This window comes from Nelumbo nucifera, chromosome 4 (assembly GCF_055504915.1).
Source record: "Nelumbo nucifera cultivar China Antique chromosome 4, China Antique-T2T, whole genome shotgun sequence".
Taxonomy (NCBI): domain Eukaryota; kingdom Viridiplantae; phylum Streptophyta; class Magnoliopsida; order Proteales; family Nelumbonaceae; genus Nelumbo; species Nelumbo nucifera.
The window spans coordinates 59,799,237-59,823,577 of NC_142652.1; the positions used below are offsets into that span (position 1 = coordinate 59,799,237).

Below are 24,341 nucleotides of genomic sequence, written 5' to 3' on the forward strand. Positions count from 1 at the left end.
TGAAGAAAACAACCGTGGCACCTAACTGTTTTCGTTCATTTTCTTCTAGACAATGCCTTTTATAAATATCATAAATTTACAATATAAACCACAACTAATCTACACATTCCACCATACTCCACATCTACCAAACAAAGAAATAAAATAAATTAAAAGGTGATTTTTTAAACACCCTTATAATTTCGTGTAAATACTAACATACCCTATAATTTGTGTTTGTAAGATCTCTGCTTTGCAACGGTTTTATTTAATACATCATCCATTAGGAGTGTTTGTACATAGAAAGATGATTTTTTATTTTTTTTTTTATTTTGAAAGAACCCATAAAAAGTCGAGATGAAATTAGATGAACACAATAATTGTTCAATAGTGAATTGAAATTAGCCCCCCACAAGATAATTTCCCACAACGTCCCACAACATATCCCCACCATGTATTGGGAATATCTCCTGATGATGCCTCATCATTTTTAATACTATTATCGGGAGATGTTCCCAATATACGATGAAGATAAGATGTGCCGTGGGATGTTGTGGGGGGTTGATTTGAACTCTTCAGTAGTAGGCTGTGGAACTAATTATAACAATCCACCTTAGTCATAAAATACATGGAGCCCACAAACCGTTCAACCTCTATGTGTGGACCCATGTATTTTATCAATGGTGTTGGACATCTAGAAAGTATCCTATCACCTTTTTAAGAAACAAACCCTTTTCTACATTATTTTATTAAAAAAATTAATATAAAAAGATAATAAAAATAAAAATAAAATAAGCAATTTTTATTTTTTCTATTATCTTTCTTTATTTCTAATTTAATTTATTATTTTGTGTTTTAACAAGAAGCAAAGTTGAAAATTATAGGATAGGTGTTAATAAATGACGTAAAACTGTAAGTTTATCTTGATAAATGATCCTAAAATAAAATATAAATTACATAATTGCATGGTATGGTTCTTAAATATACAGCATGCATCTCGTGATGCGGATATCCCTCGCTTACAAATTTTAGGGTTTGACCTGTCCACCCATCATAAGTCATAACTACGTGAGGCCCCACATAAAAGGTCCAATCTAGTTGTCCTCGTGCTTGCATGATCTGGAACTGCCCGACTACAGATGGTTTGTGGGACCCACAGAAATCATGTCCTTCACTCCTTCCCACTTTCCCATAGTCTTGTCTAGTATGTATGGATGTTGAGGAATATTCGATACTCCAGGCTCCCTAGAATTTGAAAAAGAAGTCAAAATCCCAACAACCATTGACTTCCACAGCCCCAACCCCACACCTTATTGATTCTAATCCTAGGGTGGGAGGGCAAGGTAATCCAACGGATTCTTCTGACAAGTGACTACAGAGCGTGTGATGTGGTGGCACTCTATCGTCAGATTGGAATCTTCCCTCTCCTCTCTCTTCAGTTCTCAGCGTCGCGTCTGTGAGAGAGGAGAGGGAGGGGAGAAAGGTCATGGGCTGATGGCGTCGATGCCATTCTCCCTAAATAATAAGGTCCCAAGCCAAGAAGCTTGGATTGCCGATTTCGTTTCACGGAAATGGAGGGACCCACAAGGAATTTTACTACAGGCAATTAAACACACAAAAAGGGCGCGGCTACAAGCAGAACAAGAATGGTAGGTCTTCATTCCATTTCTGTAGCAACCCAAGACTCGATTGAGGGTCTGTGTAGAATCTCGTCCGAATCTGGAGTTGCTCTGGTTGGAAGCTCGTTGAGGACAATTCATCACCCTGATAAGTTTCCTGATCCGATATAGTGATTTTTTTTTTGTGAAGAAAAGTAGGATTTTTTTTTTTTTTGAATGTTTGTTAACTGTTGAATTTGGATTCGGTTCTCTCTGGATTTGTGGGTAGGGATTCTGATCCGGAGAGGATTGAAAAGTGGGGATTTTTTATTTGAATCCGGGTTTTTGGATTTTTTTTTGCGTTTTTTGTTATTGTAGATATTGGACTTTAAAGGTGAAATTCAGGGTGTTGAAGGTTTTCTTTTGGAGCAAAAAGGAATTTGGGTTTTCTGGTTTCGGATTGATTGTTTTGCAAAGAAGTTAGGCCTAAGAAAAAGAGAGGCCGATCTCCTTTGGTTGATTGTGTTGGATCGATACAGTTGTGCAAGGGTTTGGTTTGGAAGTGAAACTAGGGTTGTGGGCTTTATATTGTTTTTGTTGTTTCTGTGTTTGCAATGGGGAAGCCCGTTGGGAAGAAAAAGAATCAGGTAGGAGGGAAATCTGGGGGTGCAAATGTAAAGCATGACAAATCAGGGGAACCGAACCCCAAAACCTTTGACAAAGATACAGATGTCTTCATTGCAATGTCTCAGGAATTGAAGGATGAGGGGAATAAGTTGTTTCAGAAGAGGGATCCTGAAGGAGCCATGCTCAAGTATGAGAAGGCCCTCAAGTTGCTTCCTAGAAACCATATAGACGTTGCCTATCTTCGGAGTAACATGGCTGCTTGCTATATGCAGATGGGTCTTGGAGAGTACCCTAGGGCGATCAATGAGTGCAATTTGGCTCTTGAAGTGTCCCCCAAGTACAGTAAAGCTCTCTTGAGAAGAGCAAAATGTTATGAGTCTCTGAATAGGCTGGACTTGGCCTTCAGAGATGTTAGGACTGTTCTGAACACAGAGCCAAATAACCTTGCAGCATTGGAAACTTATGAAAGAGTGAAAAGTATGCTTGAGATAAAAGGTGTCAAGGTGGAAGATACAGATATTACCTTGTCTCCTGAATGCACTGACCCTCCTAGTGGTTCACCTCCATCCAGACTAATAAAAGAGAAAAGGAAAAAGAAGAGCAGCAAGATTGAAGAGAAGAAAGCAGAAGATAAGGTGGTTGTGGAGGAGAAGGTTAGTAATCCTGAAAAGGAAGAAAAAGAAGCTAAAAGGACTGTCAAATTGGTTTTTGGAGAGGACATAAGATGGGCAAATGTACCTGTTAACTGCACCATTCTGCAGGTGAGAGAGGTAATCCAAAATCGATTTCCGAGCTTAAATGCTGTCCTTATAAAATACAAAGATCAAGAAGGTGATTTGGTTACAATCACCACTACAGAAGAGCTTAGGTGGGCAGAAACATCAGCTGAACCACAGGGGTCTCTCAGGCTGTACATTGTAGAAGTTAATCTTGAGATGGAGCCATTACTTGATGGTGTAAAGTATGTTCCTGTTGTTCATGAGATTGAGAAAAACGAACAAAGCATCATAGAGAATGGAAATGCAGGACAAAGTGGGGAAATCAGAGAAGGATCCTCTTATATTGATGACTGGATATTCCAATTTGCTCTGTTGTTTAAGAACCATGTTGGGTTCACTTCAGATGAATACTTGGATCTTCATGAGCTTGGGATGAAGCTCTATTCAGAAGCTTTGGAAGACACTCTTACAAGCGAAGAAGCACAAGATGTCTTCAACATTGCAGCAGAGAAGTTCCAGGAGATGTCTGCTCTAGCCTTGTTTAATTGGGGAAATGTTCACATGTCTAGAGCAAGGAAGAGGGTGTTCTTCACTGAAGATGCTTCAATAGAATCTGTGCTTGCCCAGGTAAAAGATGCATATGACTGGGCGCAAAAGGAGTATTTGAAAGCGGGAAAGAGATATGAAGAATCTCTAAAGATCAAACCAGACTTCTACGAGGGTTTTCTTGGACTTGCTCAGCAGCAGTTTGAGCAAGCAAAACTTTCTTGGTACTATGCAATTGGGAATAAAGTTGATTTGAATGCATGGCCTTCTTCGGAGGTTATAGAGCTTTACAACAATTCTGAGGAGAACATGGAGAAGGGAATCCAGATGTGGGAGCAGACAGAGGTAAAGCGTCTGACTGAATATTCAAAAACAAATAAGCTTAAAGAGAAACTGCAGAAAGAAGGGTTGGATGGGCTGTTTAAAGACATATCAGCAGAAGAAGCTGCAGAGCAGTCTGCAAACATGAGATCTCAGATACATCTTCTGTGGGGCACCATGCTGTATGAGCGATCTCTTGTAGAATTCAAACTAGGGCTGCCTGGTTGGGAAGAGTGTTTGGAGGTTGCAGTTGAAAAATTTGAACTTGCAGGAGCTTCTTCAACTGATATTGCTGTTATGATAAAGAACCATTGTTCTAATCAAACTGCATCACAAGGTAAAGCAAGAATACCTGCTGGAAGACAAATGTCCCATACCTTGACATTTATTTAAGAAGTTAGTCTATTTTTTGACATTTTGTTTTCTAATTACAGGTTTAGGCTTCAAAATTGATGAGATAGTACAAGCATGGAATGAGATGTATGATGCTAAAAGATGGCAGAGTAACATTCCATCTTTCCGATTAGAACCATTATTTCGACGGAAGGTTCCAAAGCTTCATCATGTCTTGGAGAATTCATGAGGTGTACACCCTTGACTTATCAAGGTTAGGATCTAAAATGAATTCTGCAAAACACTGGAAAATACAGATTCATTCTCCATTGCTCAGAAGCTGCACTGGTGGATTTAGGTAAAATTCATTTTGCCCATATTTTCTTCTTAAATAGACTATATCTTAGCTATCACCACTAGTGATTTTAGGGCAGCTAGTCTAAAACGCTATCATCCATGGTGTAGCACAGACCCATGTTTTTATTTTCATAGTAAGTGAAAAATTCATTAAAAGCAAAAAAAAAATAAAAAAAAAGAGAATACAAGGATTGGTGATTAGAAATTGTCGAGAAGAAAAATTCTCACTCGTTACCCCACCCTACAAAACCAATAAATTGTAATCCAACTTATATACCTATCCATACCCCAATACAAGAAACCCAACTTTCCAAATACAAAATTCTCACTCATTACCGGACTTGCTTTGCCCTTTGTGCAACCTGCAAGTTGAATATTCAAGTCATCTCTTTATTAACTTCAAGTACTTGACAGGAGTTAGGCAGCATTTTCTTAGGGCCATTAATCTGAGTTGGTGCTGGCCAGAGTCATTCTGTTCTGGTGCTAGCTGGATGGAGTGTCCCCAGCATATCTAAAGAAGAAGGGAAACAAGTGTGGTCTGTCATTCCATCTACAGTGTTATGGGTTATCTGGTTGGAAAGAAACAGTAGGGTTTTTGAGCAAAAGGCTAAAACTGAGGTTGGGGTTATTAACTTCATAACAGAAGAGCTTAGGAGCTGGTTATCTCTTTCCGATGTTTGTAGAAATGTTTATAGTTCTGGTTCTTTTTGGAGGGTGGACTTTTTTGGCGAGGTCTAGTTCTGGTCGCGCTTGTACAGACTCATTCTACAGGACCTTATACTTTTGAATCTAATACAATATATAACATTACCTCTTCGATTACCCTGATCTACATGTCTGCAAACAGCCTATTATTTATCAGTGATCCTTCAAAAGAAAAAGGGTTACAACAAGAGGTTGTTAAATGTACATTTCCTTTACATCAAAAGAATCCCACCATCCTATTACAATTGAGCCCAATACAAATGATTTCTATGTACTAGTAGAAAATGGCAGAAAAAATAAAATTGCAGAGAAAAGGGAAGAAGAAAAGAGTTTGAGAGAGAAGAAAGAGAAAGATGAGAGAAAAGGAAGAGAAGTCAACAATTCTGGTCGCCCTCTCCCATTAGCTTTACCCTTGATAGGGCGACTACTGTTAACAATTTAAAAAATAAAACTAACTACTGTTTAGGGACCTCTAACTAATGGACTGTGGTCCCAACATGCTAACTAAACAAAATACAAACAAATAACAGAAAAATCCTCAACAGTACTCCTTACTTATCTAATCTATCCGCTAAACCATTAGTGGATCTTCTTACCCATCTTACTTGGATGTTCATAAATTTTGACAACATTTTGAACTGCTTGAGATCATTTCTATGTTGCCAAATCACCCACTCCTTTCTTCAACCACCCGATTACTATCTTTGGATCCCCTTCCACAATCAACCTTGCAGTTCCCATCTCCTTTGCTTTTTGTACCCGAAAAACAGAAGTCACTAATTCTGCCTTAACTGAATCACCCTGTCCAATTGGTCCTGAAAACAGTCCACATATGTTTCCACCCTTATCCTGGATCACTCCTTCAGTTCCATAAGGTCCTGGGTTGCCCAAACTACTTCCATTAAAAAAAAAAGTTTAATTTCATCCATCCTCCATTTGGAGGTGGCCAAACCTCAAGGATTTTTTGCTTCCTAGAGGAGTTAGCTTTGACCCCAAACTTCTGAAGAATTCTTCCACTGTAAAATTTGAAAAAAAAAAATTCAAAGTCTTCACCTAGTGTGCTACCCTTACTGTAACAATCTTAATAATTGCCTGTTTATTCTTCTCTTTTTCCTAAAAAAATTCTTGAGGTCCTCTGCTCCCAAATTGTCCAAATTATCGCTGCCCTTGTGCATCTCCATAAAATTCTGCCTCTTTTCTCAGTGCTCCTCTGGAAGGACGGGCAGAAGAAGTAGTGGCCACGAGAGAAGAAAAAAAGGATTTACAAGTAATTAAACACCATTAGAAGGACTAAGGGACTATACCCGACTATCATTCACAGTCCACATATGTTTCCACCCTTATCCTGGATCACTCCTTCAGTTCCATAAGGTCCTGGGTTGCCCAAACTACTTCCATTAAAAAAAAAAGTTTAATTTCATCCATCCTCCATTTGGAGGTGACCAAACCTCAAGGATTTTTTGCTTCCTAGAGGAGTTAGCTTTGACCCCAAACTTCTGAAGAATTCTTCCACTGTAAAATTTGAAAAAAAAAAAATTCAAAGTCTTCACCTAGTGCGCTACCCTTACTGTAACAATCTTAATAATTGCCTGTTTATTCTTCTCTTTTTCCTAAAAAAATTCTTGAGGTCCTCTGCTCCCAAATTGTCCAAATTATCGCTGCCCTTGTGCATCTCCATAAAATTCTGCCTCTTTTCTCAGTGCTCCTCTGGAAGGACGGGCAGAAGAAGTAGTGGCCACGAGAGAAGAAAAAAAGGATTTACAAGTAATTAAACACCATTAGAAGGACTAAGGGACTATACCCGACTATCATTCACAAATTCATCAAAGTCTAAGTTATCCAAAATATTTAACAGGCAGGATACTGAAGACATCTTAGACTCTCTAAGGTTCCTCACTAGCCTTAAGATCCAGTTCAACCCAGGGGAAGCTCCCCAACCCAACATCTTCCTAATATCTAATTTTATTACTAGAAGTCAAATCATACCTGACATGCTCAAGAAATTAGGGAGAATACCATGCACTTCTTTCCACATTGCAATTAGATTAGCTCTGCACAAAATAATAGCATCACATCCATTCCTTGAAAGGCCATGAATACTTGAAATCACTTAATTTTTTTTTTTTTTGATTAATGAAAAGATCAAGAGGTTAAATCATTACAGGCTACCCATGGAGAGGCATGAGCTGTTACCTCTCCTAACCAATCTGCTAAGGTATTTACTGTTCTGCCAACCCAATGTGAGGTAATATTCATGTTCCTTGAAAACCAATTAACTTTCCTCAAAAGGTCCCTGTAGCACTATATAACTGAGCCTGGATTTGTCAACCATCCCACAACAACTCTGGAGTCTCCTTCAATTACCATATTCTGAGCTCCTAGTTGGTCTGCAATCTGAATACCTTGTACAGCGCTAATAACTCAGCTCTGTTAGAGTCTTCTATTCCCACAGGGCCTGAGGACAAAGAAAAAATGTTGTTGTCCTTATCTCTTAGCACCCCTCCTATCCCCGAAGGACCTGGATTGCCTTGGTTACTACCGTCAAAATTCAGTTTTACCCAACCTTTTCAGGAGGCACCCATACTGCCGGTATCCTGTCCTTCCTGGTATGACTGTTAGCCAAACTATCCAGTTCCTTCAAATATCATCAAAAGAAAAGGTGTGAAAGGAGTCCAGAGTTCTCAACCAATGGATTGCCCTATTCAAAATGCATTCCTTTACAGCCTAAATGACCTAGGATACTTGAAATCACTTAATGCCACAACCACTTACCTAAGAAAGCCAAGTTTTTCAAGTTGACGTTTCTCAAACCCAACCTACCCTTCTCCTTCCTTTTGACCATTGTTTCTCTCACCTTGCTAAATGATCCTTTTTCTTATCTCCCAGTTCCCAAAGGAAATCCCTCATCAAGTTCTCCACTCTTCTTGCAACTGCTTGAGGCATCCTGAAGACAAACATGAAATAAATAGGGAGGTTAGCCAATGTGGATTTTATCAAAGTGATTCTCCCACCCAAAGAGATAGAGTTCCTTTTCCACCCAACCAATCTTTTCTCTATTCTTGCACCACCAGGCTCCACAAACTAGTAGATCTCGGGTTACCACCTAGAGGTAACCCTAAATATTTTGAGGGCCATTCCCCTCTCTCATGCCTCAAACTCTCAATCATAGAGCTTAATTTTGCTACTTCAACGTTTATATTAACTACCACACTCTTGCTCCACAATTAACTTTTAGATTAGACATTCTTTTGAAGAGACTCACCACCAATTCCAAATTTCAAATCCATCTCTATTCTCTCCATCACAAAAAATCAATGTCATCCACAAATTGAAGATGGGCGACCATCACTATATCCCTCCCCACCATCCATCCTTTATATAATTGCAAGTAACTAGCCCTGGATATCAAACTGCTCAGAACTTCTACCACTTAAGTGAAGAGGAAAGGGGAAAGGGGGTCACCTTGTCTAAGACTTCTAATGACTTCAGAGAAATCTATCACCATCTCATTTACAACCATTGAAAAATGGCTAATTTGTAAGCAACCCTTGATCCATTTAGACCACAATTCTCCCAAACCACAATTTCTCATAATGTTAATTAATAATTTCCAATCCACAAGATCATAAGTTTTCTCCAAGTCCAACTTAATTGCCACTCCCATTTTCCTAGATCTCTTTTGAGCCTCTATATATTCATTCACGATAAGAATTTGATCCACAATTTGCCTGTCTTGAATAAAAGCCCCTTGGTATTGAGATATAATTGAAGGAAGTACTTTCTTTATCCTTAGAGACAACACTTAAACAATTATTTTATAAATGCTAGTAACCAAGCTAATGGGTTTGAAATCCTTTGGATGGCTAACATTAGACTTTTTTGGTACCAAGGTAATAAAAGTGGAATTCATTCCAGAATTAATTATTCCCCTGATATAAAACTTTCTAAGCACTTTGATCAAGTCCACCTTGATGATAGAAACTGAACATTATGCCTGTTTACCATTGGGTTAAGGTGATTGGTTAGGTTGGTGGTGGTGGTGGTGGTATGGAGAAGCATGCAAACCATTTGGTATCGAGAGACAAGAGGCTCCTTGTTGGTTGCCCATTCCTCAATAGGGACCCCAGTGTCCTAAGGCAATTTGTAGTTAGGTTGGACTCAGTTCTCTCTGCTAGCATTGTCTAGTAGTAGCAGGAGGAGCTAGCCATGTCCCTCAGGTTTTGTAGAGGCCTTGGGGCTTCTACAACTTCACTCATCAAAGGTCTGGCTTTTGGGTCCCGGCTAAGACAATGATGGGCCAGCTATGCAGCTTTGTCTGCATTGTAAAACCTTTTCTTCTTACCAAGATGAGGTTGTGCCCATTCCACCAAGTTATTCTCCTCATTTGGTTGGTTCTTATCCATGGATCTTTGACCAGTCAACATTTCTAGTAAAACCACCCCAAAAATGTATACATTGCTCTTAGATGTTAGATGCCCCGTCATCACATACTCTAGGGATGCATAGCCATATTCCCATCACTCAAGTAGAAACATGAGTCTTATCTCCTTCAGGACCATTTTTGGTTAGTCCAAATTCAGAAAGCTTTGCATTATATCCTAGAATGACGAGACAGAGGATTCATGTAGCTGGCCCCATATAGTTGGGATAAGGCTTGGATGATGATGATGAACCAATGGATAGTTTTATGCACCCTTTAAACATTTACCAATACTAACATCTCTCTCTTTCATTGAATCATCTCCATTTTTAAATTTTGAAATTCCTGATCCCTCTGCAGTCTGCATCCCAAGTCAAGACCCAATTTTACCAATAGGAACTTTGTAACAAGCCTTGTAACTAAATCAACTACCATCGCCCATGTCTACAGTATCGTCCAAATTATCAGTCCCATCTTGGCTGCTCTCCCAATTGATAATTTCCAAAATGGGATACTAATGGTTGGAAAGGTAAATGGAAATACTATTTAGACAGCCTAAACAGAAAAGGAGATCCTAAGCAGGTTTAATGAGTAATTTATATTCATGTAAGAAATGAGTTACCTGGCAACTATAATTAATAACTGGTGGCCATAAATAATAACTTTATAAAGGATACAAATGTCAAAAGTTGGGTGCTCAATGAAAATAAGTGGAACAACATTTGTTTTCAAGAAGGGGATAGGCAATATGTGACCAAAAATTAATTGTGTCTTGTTTTAAATTATTGAGATAGACCTAGGAAAGCAACCGCTGGATGACAGTAATACAAGAAAATAACAGCTATGTTTCACCTTTTCATCAGTGCTGAGTGTTTTAGCTTTTAAATATTTAATCTTGTTATTCTTACATGTTCTTTTGTTTGACCTCTCGGTAGCCTTTGCCTTATTTTGTTTTTTATTACATGAGCTAGAAGACAAGTGTTTTCAGTTTGTGTTTTAGAAAGTGAAAATTTGCTTTTCTGTTTCAGTATTAATATTCATGTGATATTTAAAGTAAAATTTACAACTTCAATTTTCCATTCAATATTTGTCCACTCCACTTTTGCATGGTACAGTTGGCTTGTTCTCCTTTTTGAGTTAAACTCCAATAATGAGCGTGGCCATAAACCAGCATCTATGCCCATCTTATTTGCAGCTTGCATGTGGTAACCTGTTTATCCTGGTTGCCCTGTTAACTTGAGTATGATATGCAGTAAGCATTCAGATAACATTGATCCTCCCAGTTGTCTACGTTCCATCATTCCTAACCTTTTTTTCTGATCTACCAGATTATATTTTAGAGTTCTTCAGTTCTCATTTTTTTCCCTTCAGCATTTTGCTTTCCATTCTGTTGATATTTTTCTGTCATTCATTTTACTATTTTTAAGATTCATTACGAGAAATATAAAAAAGCAAGAAACAATGACAAATAAAATTGGAAGAAGCCTACACAAAAGTCTCCTTTTGTTATCTAGAGTCATGAACATTATAGATGAATCAGCATCTCCGGAGCAGCACATATGCAGCAAAATAGGATACAGTTATGAGTGTTTTGTTTGGAAGTAAATACTAAGATTTTGGCCCCTGCATTCTGCTACTAGTTGTATTTTGTAATTGTAAGGAGGAAAACTGTTTCAAAGAATAAGAACAGGTTGGAGGGAAACCTGGTGATATAAACATGAAACAAAACAAATCAAGATGAAAACTGCTGCTGGGAGACGGAAAAATGATAGGGAAAAACAAAGAACAGATAAAGCTCACTTTCCTAACAGTATGTGTGTTCTATTTTTTTTAAGTAAATTTGGTAGTTTTCTTTTACTAATTGATATTAGCATATTTTTGTTTTCACTTTCTCTTGTATGCACTTCAGTACTTTTTTTGTTTGTGTTGTATTATATATATATATATATATATATATATATATATATCTGTGTGTGTATCTTGATGCCTTTGAATCCATCTTGATCAAGTTGCATAAGATGATTGTAAGTTGTAACCTGCCTGGTCTGGTCAGTGATTTGAAATTTACCTCATTGACTTCAATATGACAGGCAGTAGGCTTCAGTAAAAGATTTGGTTAAAATTTTCCTTATCCCTTTTGAGTACTTATATTATGTCCTCTGTTGATATCAATCTATCAATTAGTTTGCATAACACTAAGAAATTAATGGAAGTTAATAGATAAAATATCTAGACACCCCGACATGAACTTCCATTTGGTTTCTGTAGTCCTCTGTAGTTGAGATGATCCAACACCTGACATAGGATAGATGAAACAGAAAATATACAACAAAAACATTATATAGGACACATATTGCCAAAGAATATCCATTACTTTGTTCGTTGTAAATAAGTTGCACCTTGCACCCTTGAAGTCAATACTTCTATCCAACCTATAAAAACAAACTAGTAATTTACCTATATAGCTGTAACTTTTCTTTTTTAAATAATATAAGCAGTTCTTGTTGTATTGGGTAATCTTAGTCTCATTGCAAGGTGGACTATTTAGGATTTTTTGGTTGTAAAAGATAAAAGAATATTATTTAGAAATAACATGATGAGATTGGACTGCATTGTTATTGTTAGAATTAGTCGATAGGGGTATACTTGTCATTTTTTACTTTTATTTTCTCTCCTATATCAGTTTTACTTGTTCGGGTTCATTGCTGTAATTTCAGCTGTTAATGAATAGTAATACATACTGGGTCAACATTAAGGGGAGTCTAGTTTGACTTCTCTTGACTGCTCTCCCTTTTCTTCTTCTCTCTTTGCTTCTTATGCTTCTCTTCTCTTCTCTCTTTCTCCCGCTCTTTTTCTTTCTTTCATCTTTTTAGGTCAGCACATGGTATTAGATCTGTAAAGGTTGACTATCGCTGTTCACACCTTTCTCTTTTGTGCCCTAGGAATAGAGAACTGTGGTTATTCATGTTTCAGTCCAAGGAAGCCACAGAAGAGGTTTTGAAAAGGGAGCAGGAAAAGGAGAGGGCCATAGACCTCAGGTTGGGCTGGTGGTTCCCGGCAGTTGGAGAGCTAAAGAAAGGAAGAGCGAGTTACACGAATTGGATTGGAGTTGCAGGGATACCCCTCCATGCATGGAGCATACTTACTTTGAAGAAGTGGGTGCAGCATGCAGCAGATTCCTTAAGTTCACGACTGCAATAGAACGTGGGAAAAGATGGACATAGCGGATTCTGGTTGAGGTCAAGAATCCAACAGAGCTTCCTAGGAAGCTGACTCTGGAATTTGCAGGGGAGGAGTATGAGCTGAGACTGTTGGTAGAAGGGGTTGATGAGTCTTTTCGTAAAGAGGAGAGAACACACCAGAAGTACAGAGAGAAGGGGAGGCCGGAGGGAGAGATAGGGTACTCGGAAGCTCAGGGGAGCGCAGAGGTGAAAACAGGGGAAAGGTAGGAGACAGGAAGGGAACCAAAGAATCGGGCGAGGGAGGAGGGAGACACTGAGAGGGAGACGAAAAGACGAGTGGGGGCAGGGGCGGAGCCAAGGGGGGACCCAGGGGAGCCATGCCCCCCCTATGGTCCAGAAAACACATAGTACATTTTTTCATGCTAGTTTCTTCCCTCCCCCCACTTTCCACCCAATGGTTGGCCCCCCCATGGCCCATCCATAAGTTTGGCCCCCCTTATAAAAAATTCCTGTCTCCGCCCCTGAGTGGGGGAGGAGGTTGATGCTGAGTCAGATTCAAGCTCATATGGGAAGACACACATGGGCGAAGGGGTGGTCAGAAAGGACGAAGAGGGGGACAAGTGGACGAGATTGAGGTGGACCCGATTCTTGAATGGGAATCTCGAGTGGGGCTAGGGAAGAAGGGGAGAGAGGGACCAGTTACAGATGGTTGTCAATTAAGAAGGAGAAAGGACAACCGCTTTAGCACATTTTTGGTGGAGTGTAAAAGAAGAGGAGGGAGCAAAAAAAGCCAGAATTTTAGGGGTCTTACGGGAACTTCCCTTTTGTCTTCGAGGAAGGGAGAACAGGCTTCAACAGACTCTTAAAGCAGGAAGTGGAAACTGTCCAACAGTGAAGGTTGGATCTGGGTCGTTATGAGATACTAAGGGGATGAGAAGATTGGGGTTGGGAGGGAGGGAAAGAAACTGAATCTCCTTCAGACAGACACAGACGAGAGTGAAGAGGGAGAGATCTCAGCAGCACCAGGAAGAAAGAAGTCTCTAGTGAATGACAATCACGCTCCAGAGACAATCGTAACAAAGGTTACAACTGTTTCTGGAGTAAGGGAGGAAGAAGTTGGGGTGGAGACAGAAGACAGGCAAAGAGTGGAGGCGGCCGTAACTTCGAACGACAAAGCTCCGCCTTTGGTAGAGATCGAGGCAGTTCCAGGCAGATTTGGAGATGTTTTTAGTCGGAAGGAGGTGAGTGGGCTCAACGAGGAAGGCCTATCCCCCAGTTCTTTCCCTCGTCGTTCTTCTCCCCTGGAGCATCTTTGGTCTCTGCCCCACCTCTGTTTTGGAGTAATACTGGGGCTGTTTCCGATGGGGTAGGGAACACTGTATCCGTGTCAGGGAGCAGGAAGTCTGGTACAAAAAGAAAAAGGGGGGGTGGAGGAAACAAGTAGAGTCTATAATAGGAAGAAAAAAACATAGAAGCTTGGGGAAAGGAAGCAAGGGAAGGAGGGAGATGGAGTAGAGGACCTGAGGGACGAGGCAGAAAACGATCTGGAAGAAAAAGAGAAGGTGGTAGAGAGGAAGGAAACATCAGTCGGTATCGAAGAGCTAGCAGAAAGACAGATAGATGTAGGTAAAGCCTTGGGTCAGTACGAGAGGTCTAGAAGGGAGAAACAAGAAGGAAGAGATAACGGGGGAACTGCTGAAGAATGAGGGGAAGAGGGGGAGGGGAGACATGCAGGGCTGACGGAAGAGGATTAGAAGGGTAGAGAGAGGGGGAGAGGGGGAGAGGGGAACTGTGGAAATGAAGCTTCTATCTTGGAATGTAAGGGGTCTAAGAGATGGGAAGAAGAGAGAGGTGGTCAAGAATCTTCTGAGAAAACACAATCCAGATGCTGTTTTGTTGCAAGAAACAAAATTGGAATCTTTTGATTTAGGGTTAAAAAATGAGATATGGGGGTCAGGTAGAGGAGAATGGGCTGAGGTGGATGTAGTGGGTTTGTCAGGGGGTATGGTGGTAGTGTGGAACATATGGAAGGAAAGAATCAGGAGGATTTTCAAAGACAAGGTTTGTAACATGGAGAAGATGGTTGAGTGTGTAGGCAGATCAGTGGTTGAATGGGTGTTGATTCACCCTGAATTCAGTCAATTAAACGAGGATTTTGGGAGTGGGTTAGGAGAAGTCCTGGGATATCAAATATGTAATGCAGAGCCTGTTATCTAGTTTGTTAGATGGATCTTTTGTTTTGTTTGGTTTTCTTTATTCTCGGGTTCTGTCTTATCACCCTCTTTTTGTAGTGACGGGATCTGCTCCTCACAAATGGGCGCCTCACAGGCACATCCACCATGCATTGGGAACACCTCCCATGAATAATAACCAATAAGTACAGGAGATGTTCCCAATGCATGATAGGATGTGCGTGTGAGGCGCCAGGTGTGAGGAGCAGATTCGGTCTCCTTTTTGTAACTTCTTTTCTTTTAATAAAATTCTTGTTATTTACTTATCAAAAAGGAACAGAGAACACTCTATTCAGTGTAAGAAGGAAAAGGAACATAAAAGGACTGATCGCCCCTTAGGAAAAAAAGGCTTAATGCCTTGTGTTGAAGTAGTTTGTGAGTTGGTGGTTGTTTTCTAAGCTCCCTCTACTCAGTAGTTCGAAGAGGGGTAGTTTGTGATATTGTGAACGGTGCTATGGTTAATCCCAAATGTGTGGTGATAGTGGTGGCCTATGGTGTGGTGATAACTTGGTGGTAAGTTTGTGGAGCTTCCCTAGTGTTCCAAGTTCTCAGATTTCTGAATCCCCTCCCCTTCTCTATTTGGGTATGGGTGGAACTTGGCTTTTTGCGGAAATGTTAAGGATTCTCAGTTGGATTTGGTATCAAACCTTGTGCAATTGCTTGATGGGGTCTTTCTAGATGAGAGCAAACAAGATTGTAGAATCTGGTCCTCTCACCCGTCCAGTGTTTTCTGCTGTGCTTCCTTCTTTAAAGTTCTGGTATCCTCTGATTCTGTTCACTATTCCTTTCCAGTTAAAGAAGTGTGGTGTTGTCCTATCCCTCCTAAAGTGAGTGCATTCTGTTGGGAAGTCTTTCATAGTGCAATTAACACATGCAATGTGTTACAGAGAAAGAGACCTGGGATGTCTGTCCCCGAACTGGTGCTATCTGTGTGAGTCAAATGGTGAGGCTGCCTATCATATGCTGATTTCTTGTCTTTATGCTAACTGTGTTTGGGAGTGGTTTTCTCTCTTTTTGGATGCAGGTCGAATACCCTAGAAAGTTTGGACAAGTTTGATGCTTCTACTTTCAGATGGCCAAGAAAGAGGGGTAGGATATTGTGGAGATGCACAAGGGCAGCTGTGCTCTGGTCCCTGTGGGAGGAAAGAAATTTGAGGATATTTGAAGAAAAAGGAGCAAAGAAGCATTGATAGATGGAATTACAGCCAAAGTGGTTTTCTGGATTAAATCCTTGAAACTCTTCTCTGATTTTACATATAATGATCTGATAAGGAGATAGAGAACTATTGCAGCACTGCCCTCTTCTAAGAAGAAAACTATAAGGGAATGGACTCCCCCGTAAAGTGGGACTGTTAAAAATGAATTTCAATGGAAGCAGCTTTGGTAACCTAGGCCCATCTGGTATAGGAGGGGTGTTCAGAAATGAAATGAGGAAAGTGGTCGGAATGTTTTCAGGTCCATGTGGATGGGGATTCGATTACAGCTGAACTGACAACAGCGGTATTTGGATTGCAGAAGGCAATGGAGATCGAAATGGGGAATCTCTGTCTCAACGGAATTATGTTTTTGACATGTTAGATGAAATTAGGTTATTGGGATCCAAGCCAATGGAAACCCCTATGGATTTCAATGTAAAGATGTGATAGTCAAAGGGAGCTATTAGAAGACCCTTCAAGATATAGAAGACTAGTAAGCAAGCTGATCTATCTCACTATCACTAGGCCGAGTTTCTCCTTTAGTGTTGGAATCCTCAGTCAATTTATGAGGGTGTTTAAGTATCTAATTCTCCTAGTCGTGGGTTGCTGTATAAGAAAAGGGGAGATTTGTCCCTAGAAGGGTTTTTAGATGCAAATTGGGCAGGGTTTGTAATGGATAGGAGGTCTACTACAGGTTACTATACCTTCTTGTGTGGGAACCTTGTCATTTTGAAGTGCAACAAGCAGAGTGCAATTGCTAGGAATAGTGCTGATGCTGAATACAGAGCAATGGCCCATACTACCTGTGAATTGGTTTGGCTGAAGCATCTTCTTCAAGATATAAACATCTTAGTTCGTCAACCCATTAAGTTGTTCTGTGACAATCAAGCTGCAATGCAAATTGCCTCCAACCCAATGTTTCATGAAAGAACTATCATATTGAAGTTGATTGTCATTTTGTGAAAGAGGAAGTGACAAGTGGAGATATTATTATTCCTTGCCTAAAGTCAGAAGACCAACTTGTCAACACTCTCGACTGGATAGAGAAAAGAACAAGAATAATTTTTGAGGTGTCAAGAATAAATTGACCCCCACCTCAAAGAATCTCTTATATATTAAAAGATATATTCAATTACAAGAATGCCCAGATAGGGATGAAAGAGAAAAAAAAAGAATAAGATACATAAGTAATATACACTAGGGACTATACTAATAAGATACATCAAGTCATAGAGTCTCCACACTCCCCCTCAAACCGATGCCTAGACATAAGCATCAGTTTGTCTATAAGAAAGAGATGTCGAACTCTAGTCATAGCTTTGGTGAAGATATCGGCAATCTGCATGTCCGGGGCTACATGAGGAACCGATATAGACCCAACAGTGAAATGATCTCGGATAACCCGATAAAGTGGCAGCCCACCTCGATGTGCTTGGTTCTCTCATGGAAGACAGGGTTAGGTGCAATCTTGATAGCACTTGTATTGTCTGTATAGAGAGGACTAATATCTTGTCAGGTTGTTAAAGCTATTTGGGTATGGTTTACTTCTTTGTTTGGATGCAGGTGGATCCCCCCTTTGAATGTTCCTAGCTTATTTACCTCCATGCCTAATTGGCCAACTAAAAGGGTTAAGATCATGTGGAGGTGTGGTAGAGCTGCAATTTGTTGGACAGTGTGGGAGGAGAGGAATTCAAGGATTTTCTCAAATAAAGAGAGAAGTGTGGAAGAAATCATGGAGATCACCCACATTAGGATGGTACAATGGTTGAGAACTTTGGAATTGTTCAAAGTGTTCTCAGTTGATGAGCTGTTAAGGAATTGGAAGGAGATTGCAGATTCAGGCTTAAGTAGAAAGAGTTTAAAAGCTTGCTAGACTCCTCCACCTCTTGGGTTCACCAAACTGAACTTTAATGGCAGTAGCATAGGTAACCCAGGGCCTTTTGGAATTGGTGGTGTGATAACGGATGAAACAGGGAACTTGTTAGCCATGTACTCAATACTCTGGGCCGATTGGGGTGGGAGACTGATTGAGGGCTTAGATTTTAGGAGTTATTGAAGGGATACAAAAGGAAATGAATATTAAAAAGATGCTTATAGAAGGTGAATCTGAAACTGTGGTGAAATGGCTAAAAGAGGACAGTGCTATGATGTGGAAATACAACAATGAAAAGAGGAAGTTTAAGTGGCTAACCAAGGACATGGAAATTCAATGTGCATGGATAAAGAGAAGTACAAATGCATTGGCTGACGGTCTACCTAGGCAAGGGGTAAACAGAGATTATTTTGGGCTGTTTTGTAATCACTGCATGGTCAGAAAGTTTCTTGGGTAGCTGGAGTCAAGACTTTTTGGCTCCCTCCCTTTGTAATCCTGATTTTATATCCTTAATAAAATTCCACTGTTATTGATAAAAAAAAAGGAATAGGAGTAGGAAGCTGAATGCCAAGATCCATAGAGAGAAATCGTAACCAAACAATCTCACTACAAACAAAAGACATGGCCCTATACTCTGCTTCAATGGAAGACTTGGAGACTGTTTGTTATTTCTTACACTTCCAAGAGATGAGTGAATCACCCATAAAGGCACACCACCCAGAAGTGGACGTATGAGTGTCAGGACAACCAACCCAATTTGCATCTGCATATGCTCTCAACTTAATAGGAGACGAGGAGGAGAAGAATAGTCCCTGAGAAGCTGTGCTTCTAACATATCAAATGATGCGATGAACAACAGTGATATGAGGCTGACAAGGAGCAGAAATAAATTGACTAACAACCTAAACAGCATGAGAATTGTCAGGCCGAGTCATAGTGAGATAAATGAGGGACCCCACAAGCTGGTGGTACAACGTAGCATCGAGAAGTAATGGACCTCCAGATTTAGATAGCTTATGATTTAGCTCCATAGGTGTATCAACATGCTTCTCATCATTAAGACCAGCAAGTTTAACAAGGTTAGAGGCATATTTCTGCTGACAAACAAAATACCCTCGATCACTACGATGAACTTTCAATCCTAGGAAATAGGTGAGAGGGCCCAAGTCCTTCATGTGAAAGGAATTCTGAAGTTACAATTTCAATTCACGAATACCCTCAACATCATTCCCAATCAACAACATGTCATCAACATATAGCAGGAGAATGGTAACGCCTTGAGGCCGTTGCCTAACAAAGAGAGTGATCAGAAGTAACTCTGGCTATATCCAACAACAACTACATCTCGTAAGTGTTCAAACCATGCCCGTGGAGCTTGTTTTAGACCATATAGAGATTTTTTGAGGTGACATACTAAAGAAGTATCACTGCAATATCTAGGAGGGGGCTTCATGTAGACCGTTTACTTCAACTAACCATGGAGAAAGGCATTCTTCACATCAAGCTAGCATATGGTCTAAGATTAAGCAGCAAACAATGCTAAAAGAACATGGACTATGGTGATCTTTGCAACAGGAGCAAAGGTTTCTTCGTAGTCGATACTATACTCCTGACTATATCCTTGGGCAACTAAACTTGCCTTGTATATCGATCAAGAGATCCATAAGATTTCAGCTTAATGTTGTAAACCCAATGACTCCCAACAATAGATGCATCTAGAGGAGCAGGCACAAGGTCCCAAGTGTCATTCTCATGTAAAGCATGAATCTCTGCATCCATGGCTTCCTTCCAATGAGGGCTATTACTGGCTTCCTGGTAGGAGCGAGGAATATCTATGGAAGATAGAACATCAGACAAAGAGCTATGGTTTAAAGGAAAACCATAGCAGTCAGGAGGTCTAGATATGAGTAGAATGACGAAGAGGAACAGAAGTATGAGTATCTAGAATCAAGGTTTAAAATGTCGATGTCAATGGAAATGTCACTTACCAAAATATAGGACATATGTCGGAAATGTTGGAAATGTCAAGGGGAAATATTGTAAAAATTAGAGACATTGTGGAAATATTATGAAATATGTGGAAATACGCAATGATATTTTGTAAAATGATAAAAGAAGCATTACAATATATTTCTAGACTATTATCTTATTCCCAACCATTATATAAAGCTAAGAAACTAAGATCAATAACAAATTAGTAAATGACGATTTTCTGATTTATTATGCATCTTGATGTTTTTACAAGGTTATCTGATATTTTCTTTTCTTATTTTTAATTCTGATTTATTATAAATTTTAATATATTTATTTCACACTAGTAAATAAAAATACATTTATTCTGATTTTTTAAATATTAAAGTTATAAGACATTATGTTTTATTATAAATTTAATGAACTGCTTCTCCTTTTGGTAGTATTAAGAATATGATAAATAATAAATTATGATTTAGTATAAAATTTAATAAATTTATTCTGATTTTTTATATTAATGTAGAATATGATTTATTATAAAATTTAATAAACATTTTCTGATTATAATAAATATTTTAAAAAATACCAACTAGTTAATATTTTATTACTTGAAAAATGTTTTATGGTTTATATTATAAAGTAATTAATTTATTCTTTTGTTTTTATATTTTGTTAATTATTTTTATAAATATTTTATTTGAAATATTAAATAGAAGTTATTAATGGAATAATTTATATTAATATACTGTATTATAATAATATAATATACTAATATATTATATTATTAATGTACATTAGTCGACATCCTGTCGACATTATCAACATCCTATCGACATAATAGGAAAAACTTTCTTTTTTGGTTATTTGGACCAATTTGGTCGACATTTCCGAAATATAGGAAATGTCGACCGAAATAATGTAATTTTTATATTACCATCCATTTTCATGTCGGCGAGCCTCGACATCGACATATGTCAGGCAACATTAGCGACATTTCGCGACATTTGAAACCATGTCTGGAATAGAGGTATCACTTACAGAAGCAGTGGTAAGATGATGATCTGAACCGGGAGGAAGGAGAGTTGCAGGCACAGGGACTGGAGCACGTAACCGCTTGCGAGAGAAGACAAGAAGATCCTTCTCAATAGAAGGAGGTGGAGCATCCTATGAATAAAAGTTTGGCAAAACGGAAATAGGCGGCGTAGATAGTCTAGCAATTTTGACAAAAAAGGAAATGTGCTCAAGGAAAACAGCATTACGTGATATACGAATGCGATGAATAGAGAGATTATAACAAAGAAATCCTTTGTGGTCAAGACTGTAACCCATAAAGGCACACATGACAGACTCTGCAGACAATTTAGAACGTACACGATAGGGAAGATGAACAAAACGCGCACATCCAAAAACATGAAACATAGATAAGTCTGGAGAATGACCAAACAACTTTTGAAAGGGAGACATTACCAAGAATAGAGGAAGGAATATAGTTGATAAAAAACACAATTGTATTGGCTACCTCTACCCAAAAAGGTGGGGTATGGGACTCTTGCAATAATGTCCTCACAACACTAAGGATATGTCCATTCTTGCGCTCGGCCACACCATTCTACTGAGGAGTATCTGGACAACTTCGTTGCACTTGTTTTCCATGATTCTTCAAATAGGATAAAAAGTCTCCATTAGTGTTTTCTCCCCCTGAATCCGAACGGAAAATACGCACTTGTGATTAAAGCTAAACCCGTATCATAGCATAGAACAACTTAAATGTTGGGAACACCTCTGACTTGTGGTAGAGAAAGTATATCCACGTGTACCTGGTACGTTCGTCAAGAAGTGACGGATGTAGTCTAGACATCACTATGTATAAGCTCAAAGGGAGAGGTAGCTTGCTCAGACATGTGAGGAAAAGGTAAAGTACGACTCTTACTTAAACAGCAAGAAACACAAGATGTATCAAAGGTCTACAAGGAAGGAACTCTGTTCATAATAAGACTTGAATCAAACAAAAATTTTAATTTCTCAGCAGTATATGACCCAAACGTTTATGCCATAAGTCCCAAACATTATTTCTATGACTCAGAAAGGAACTACTAGTGGAAGAACTGAAATAAGCTTATGATGCTACTATTTGAGACTTCTCGAACTCCAATGCAAATAGACGGCCCAACCTACGCCCCTTCCCTTTCACCATCCCAGTGTTCTGGTCCTAAATCAAACATCCATCATGAGAAAAGAACAAGAATAATTTTCCGCCACAAGTGTGTATATTACCACTTATGTGGTATCAGAGTAGGGTTTCTAGTGTGGAGATTTGTCCCTAGAAGGGTGTTTAAAATACATTAGAGCATAATGGTATCAGAGCAAGGTTTCTGCTCTGTTCTAATACCATGTTCTTATGAGGGTGTTTAAGTATCTAAAGGGTTCTCCTAGTCGTGGGTTGCTGTATAAGAAAAGGGGAGATTTGTCCCTTGAAGGGTTTTTAGTTGCAAATTGGGCAGGGTTTCTAATGGATAGGAGGTCTACTACAGGTTACTATACCTTCTTGTGTGGGAATCTTGTCATTTGGAAGAGCAAGAAGCAAAGTGTGGTTGCTAGGAATAGTGCTGATGCTGAATACAGAGCAATGGCCCATGCTACCTATGAGTTGGTTTGGCTTAAACATCTTCAAGAAATAAGCATCTTAGTTCGTCAGCCCATTAAGTTGTTCTGTGACAATCAAGCTGCAATGCAAATTGCCTCCAACCCAGTGTTTCATGAAAGAACTAATCATATTGAAGTTGATTGTCATTTTGTGAAAGAGGAAGTGACAAGTGGAGATATTATTATTCCTTATGTTAAGTCAGAAGACCAACTAGCTAATATCTTTTACCAAAAGTTTGGGTCATCCAAGGATGCATTATATTTCTAACAAGCTGGAACTTTATTACATATATGCTCCAGCTTGAGGGGGAGTGTTAGAATTAGTCAATAGGGGTATACTTGCCATTTTCTAGTTTTATTTTCTATCCTATATCAGTTTTACTTGTTCGGGGGCATTGTTATAATTTCAGCTGTTAATGATTAGTAGTAATACATACTGGTTGACAGTGAGGTGAGTCTAGTTTGACGTTTCTTGACTGTTCTCCCTCTTCTTCTCTCTTTGCTTCCTATCCTTCTCTTCTCTCTTCTTCCCTCTCTTTTTATTTCATCTTTTTAGGTCAGCACAGTAACATTCATTCTCTCTAGGTTTTGTGCAAGTATTTTAAGAACATATTTTTTTATATTAGTCAATAGATAATCGAGCATTTAATGCAAGTTAAGAATTCATTATTTGATACTTGGTTGTAGTTTTGGAAAAGGTACACTTGGAACAGGTGCATAGTTCTCATCTGCTTTTCTTTTTAATTTATGGAAATTTGTTAACTTGGAATGTGAATGCTTCAACGCCATTGATCATATTCTTGATTTCCTTGCATGAAGTTGATTTTGGATGCCTCTAATAAATTTCCCAGTAGTCATTCTCACCTCTTGCATTGAGAAGCCAGAACATTTCTTGATTACTATTCAGTATTTCATGTCCTTTGGTGCTCCATATTTTCTTAATCCTTGTTTAGAATCTCTCTCAGCATTATTTTGCTTCTTTCTTTGATGTTCTTCCTAACAGTTAAAATCTATATTACTGATCATAAAAATTTCTAATTTATACCATTTCACACCCATCCATTTTGGGACTAAAGGATAACAATTAGTTATTCTTGATTTTGTTCCATTTGAAGTTTTATCCTTGTTATCTAAACTAGAATGTCAACTTCATCTTGGGAAGTATTTCCTTGGTAAGATATTTTTCTTTGTTTACTGCCTGCAGATTTGTGTGCTACGTGGGTTGCATATTTCTGTACTTACCAAAGGAGATAAAGAAGCGTGGGTCTTCTGTTTGGCAGTAGAGTTTTCTGTGTTGAGCTGAGGAATTGCTATTTGAATTATTTTACATTCCATAAGGATCATATAAAGAATTTTCTTTTGCTGGTTTCTGCTTCTACCTTAGTTTCATACAGAGTTTCAAACAGTAGGTAAAGATTGGTTTTTAGTTCTTCCAGAGTCTTTGGGGGTTTCTTTGTATTTTTTCATTTATTATAATATCTGATGGGTCTTGACCTATTTAATGGTCTATGATTCTTTTCTTTTTGTACTTTGTTTCCATTTTTGACAGACAGTTTTTATTATCTATTCAGAAGAAAGAAAAGATTGGATTGTATTTGTTTTTAAAACAATACTTGCATTGATATATGGCTTGTTCAACA

General features: G+C 38.8%; 1 protein-coding gene across 1 annotated transcript; it reads left to right on the plus strand.

Annotated features, from left to right (window-relative positions):
* The first annotated feature begins 1,452 nt into the window (after nt 1–1,452).
* LOC104613381 (protein PHOX1-like) lies at nt 1,453–24,341 on the plus strand. The gene is made up of 3 exons (XM_010281166.3): nt 1,453–4,127; nt 4,225–4,481; nt 23,906–24,341. Exons 1-2 carry the CDS (start codon nt 2,192–2,194, stop codon nt 4,371–4,373), a joined length of 2,085 nt encoding a protein of 694 aa, XP_010279468.1. The 5' UTR covers nt 1,453–2,191; the 3' UTR covers nt 4,374–4,481; nt 23,906–24,341.

What these genes read in the sequence shown, in the direction of transcription:
- LOC104613381 (XM_010281166.3), top strand. Translation starts at nt 2,192, where the DNA reads ATGGGGAAGCCCGTTGGGAAGAAAAAGAATCAGGTAGGAGGGAAATCT. An exon ending in TAATCAAACTGCATCACAAG is followed by an intron (nt 4,128 to 4,224) that starts GTAAAGCAAGAA and finishes TTCTAATTACAG; the next exon opens with GTTTAGGCTTCAAAATTGAT.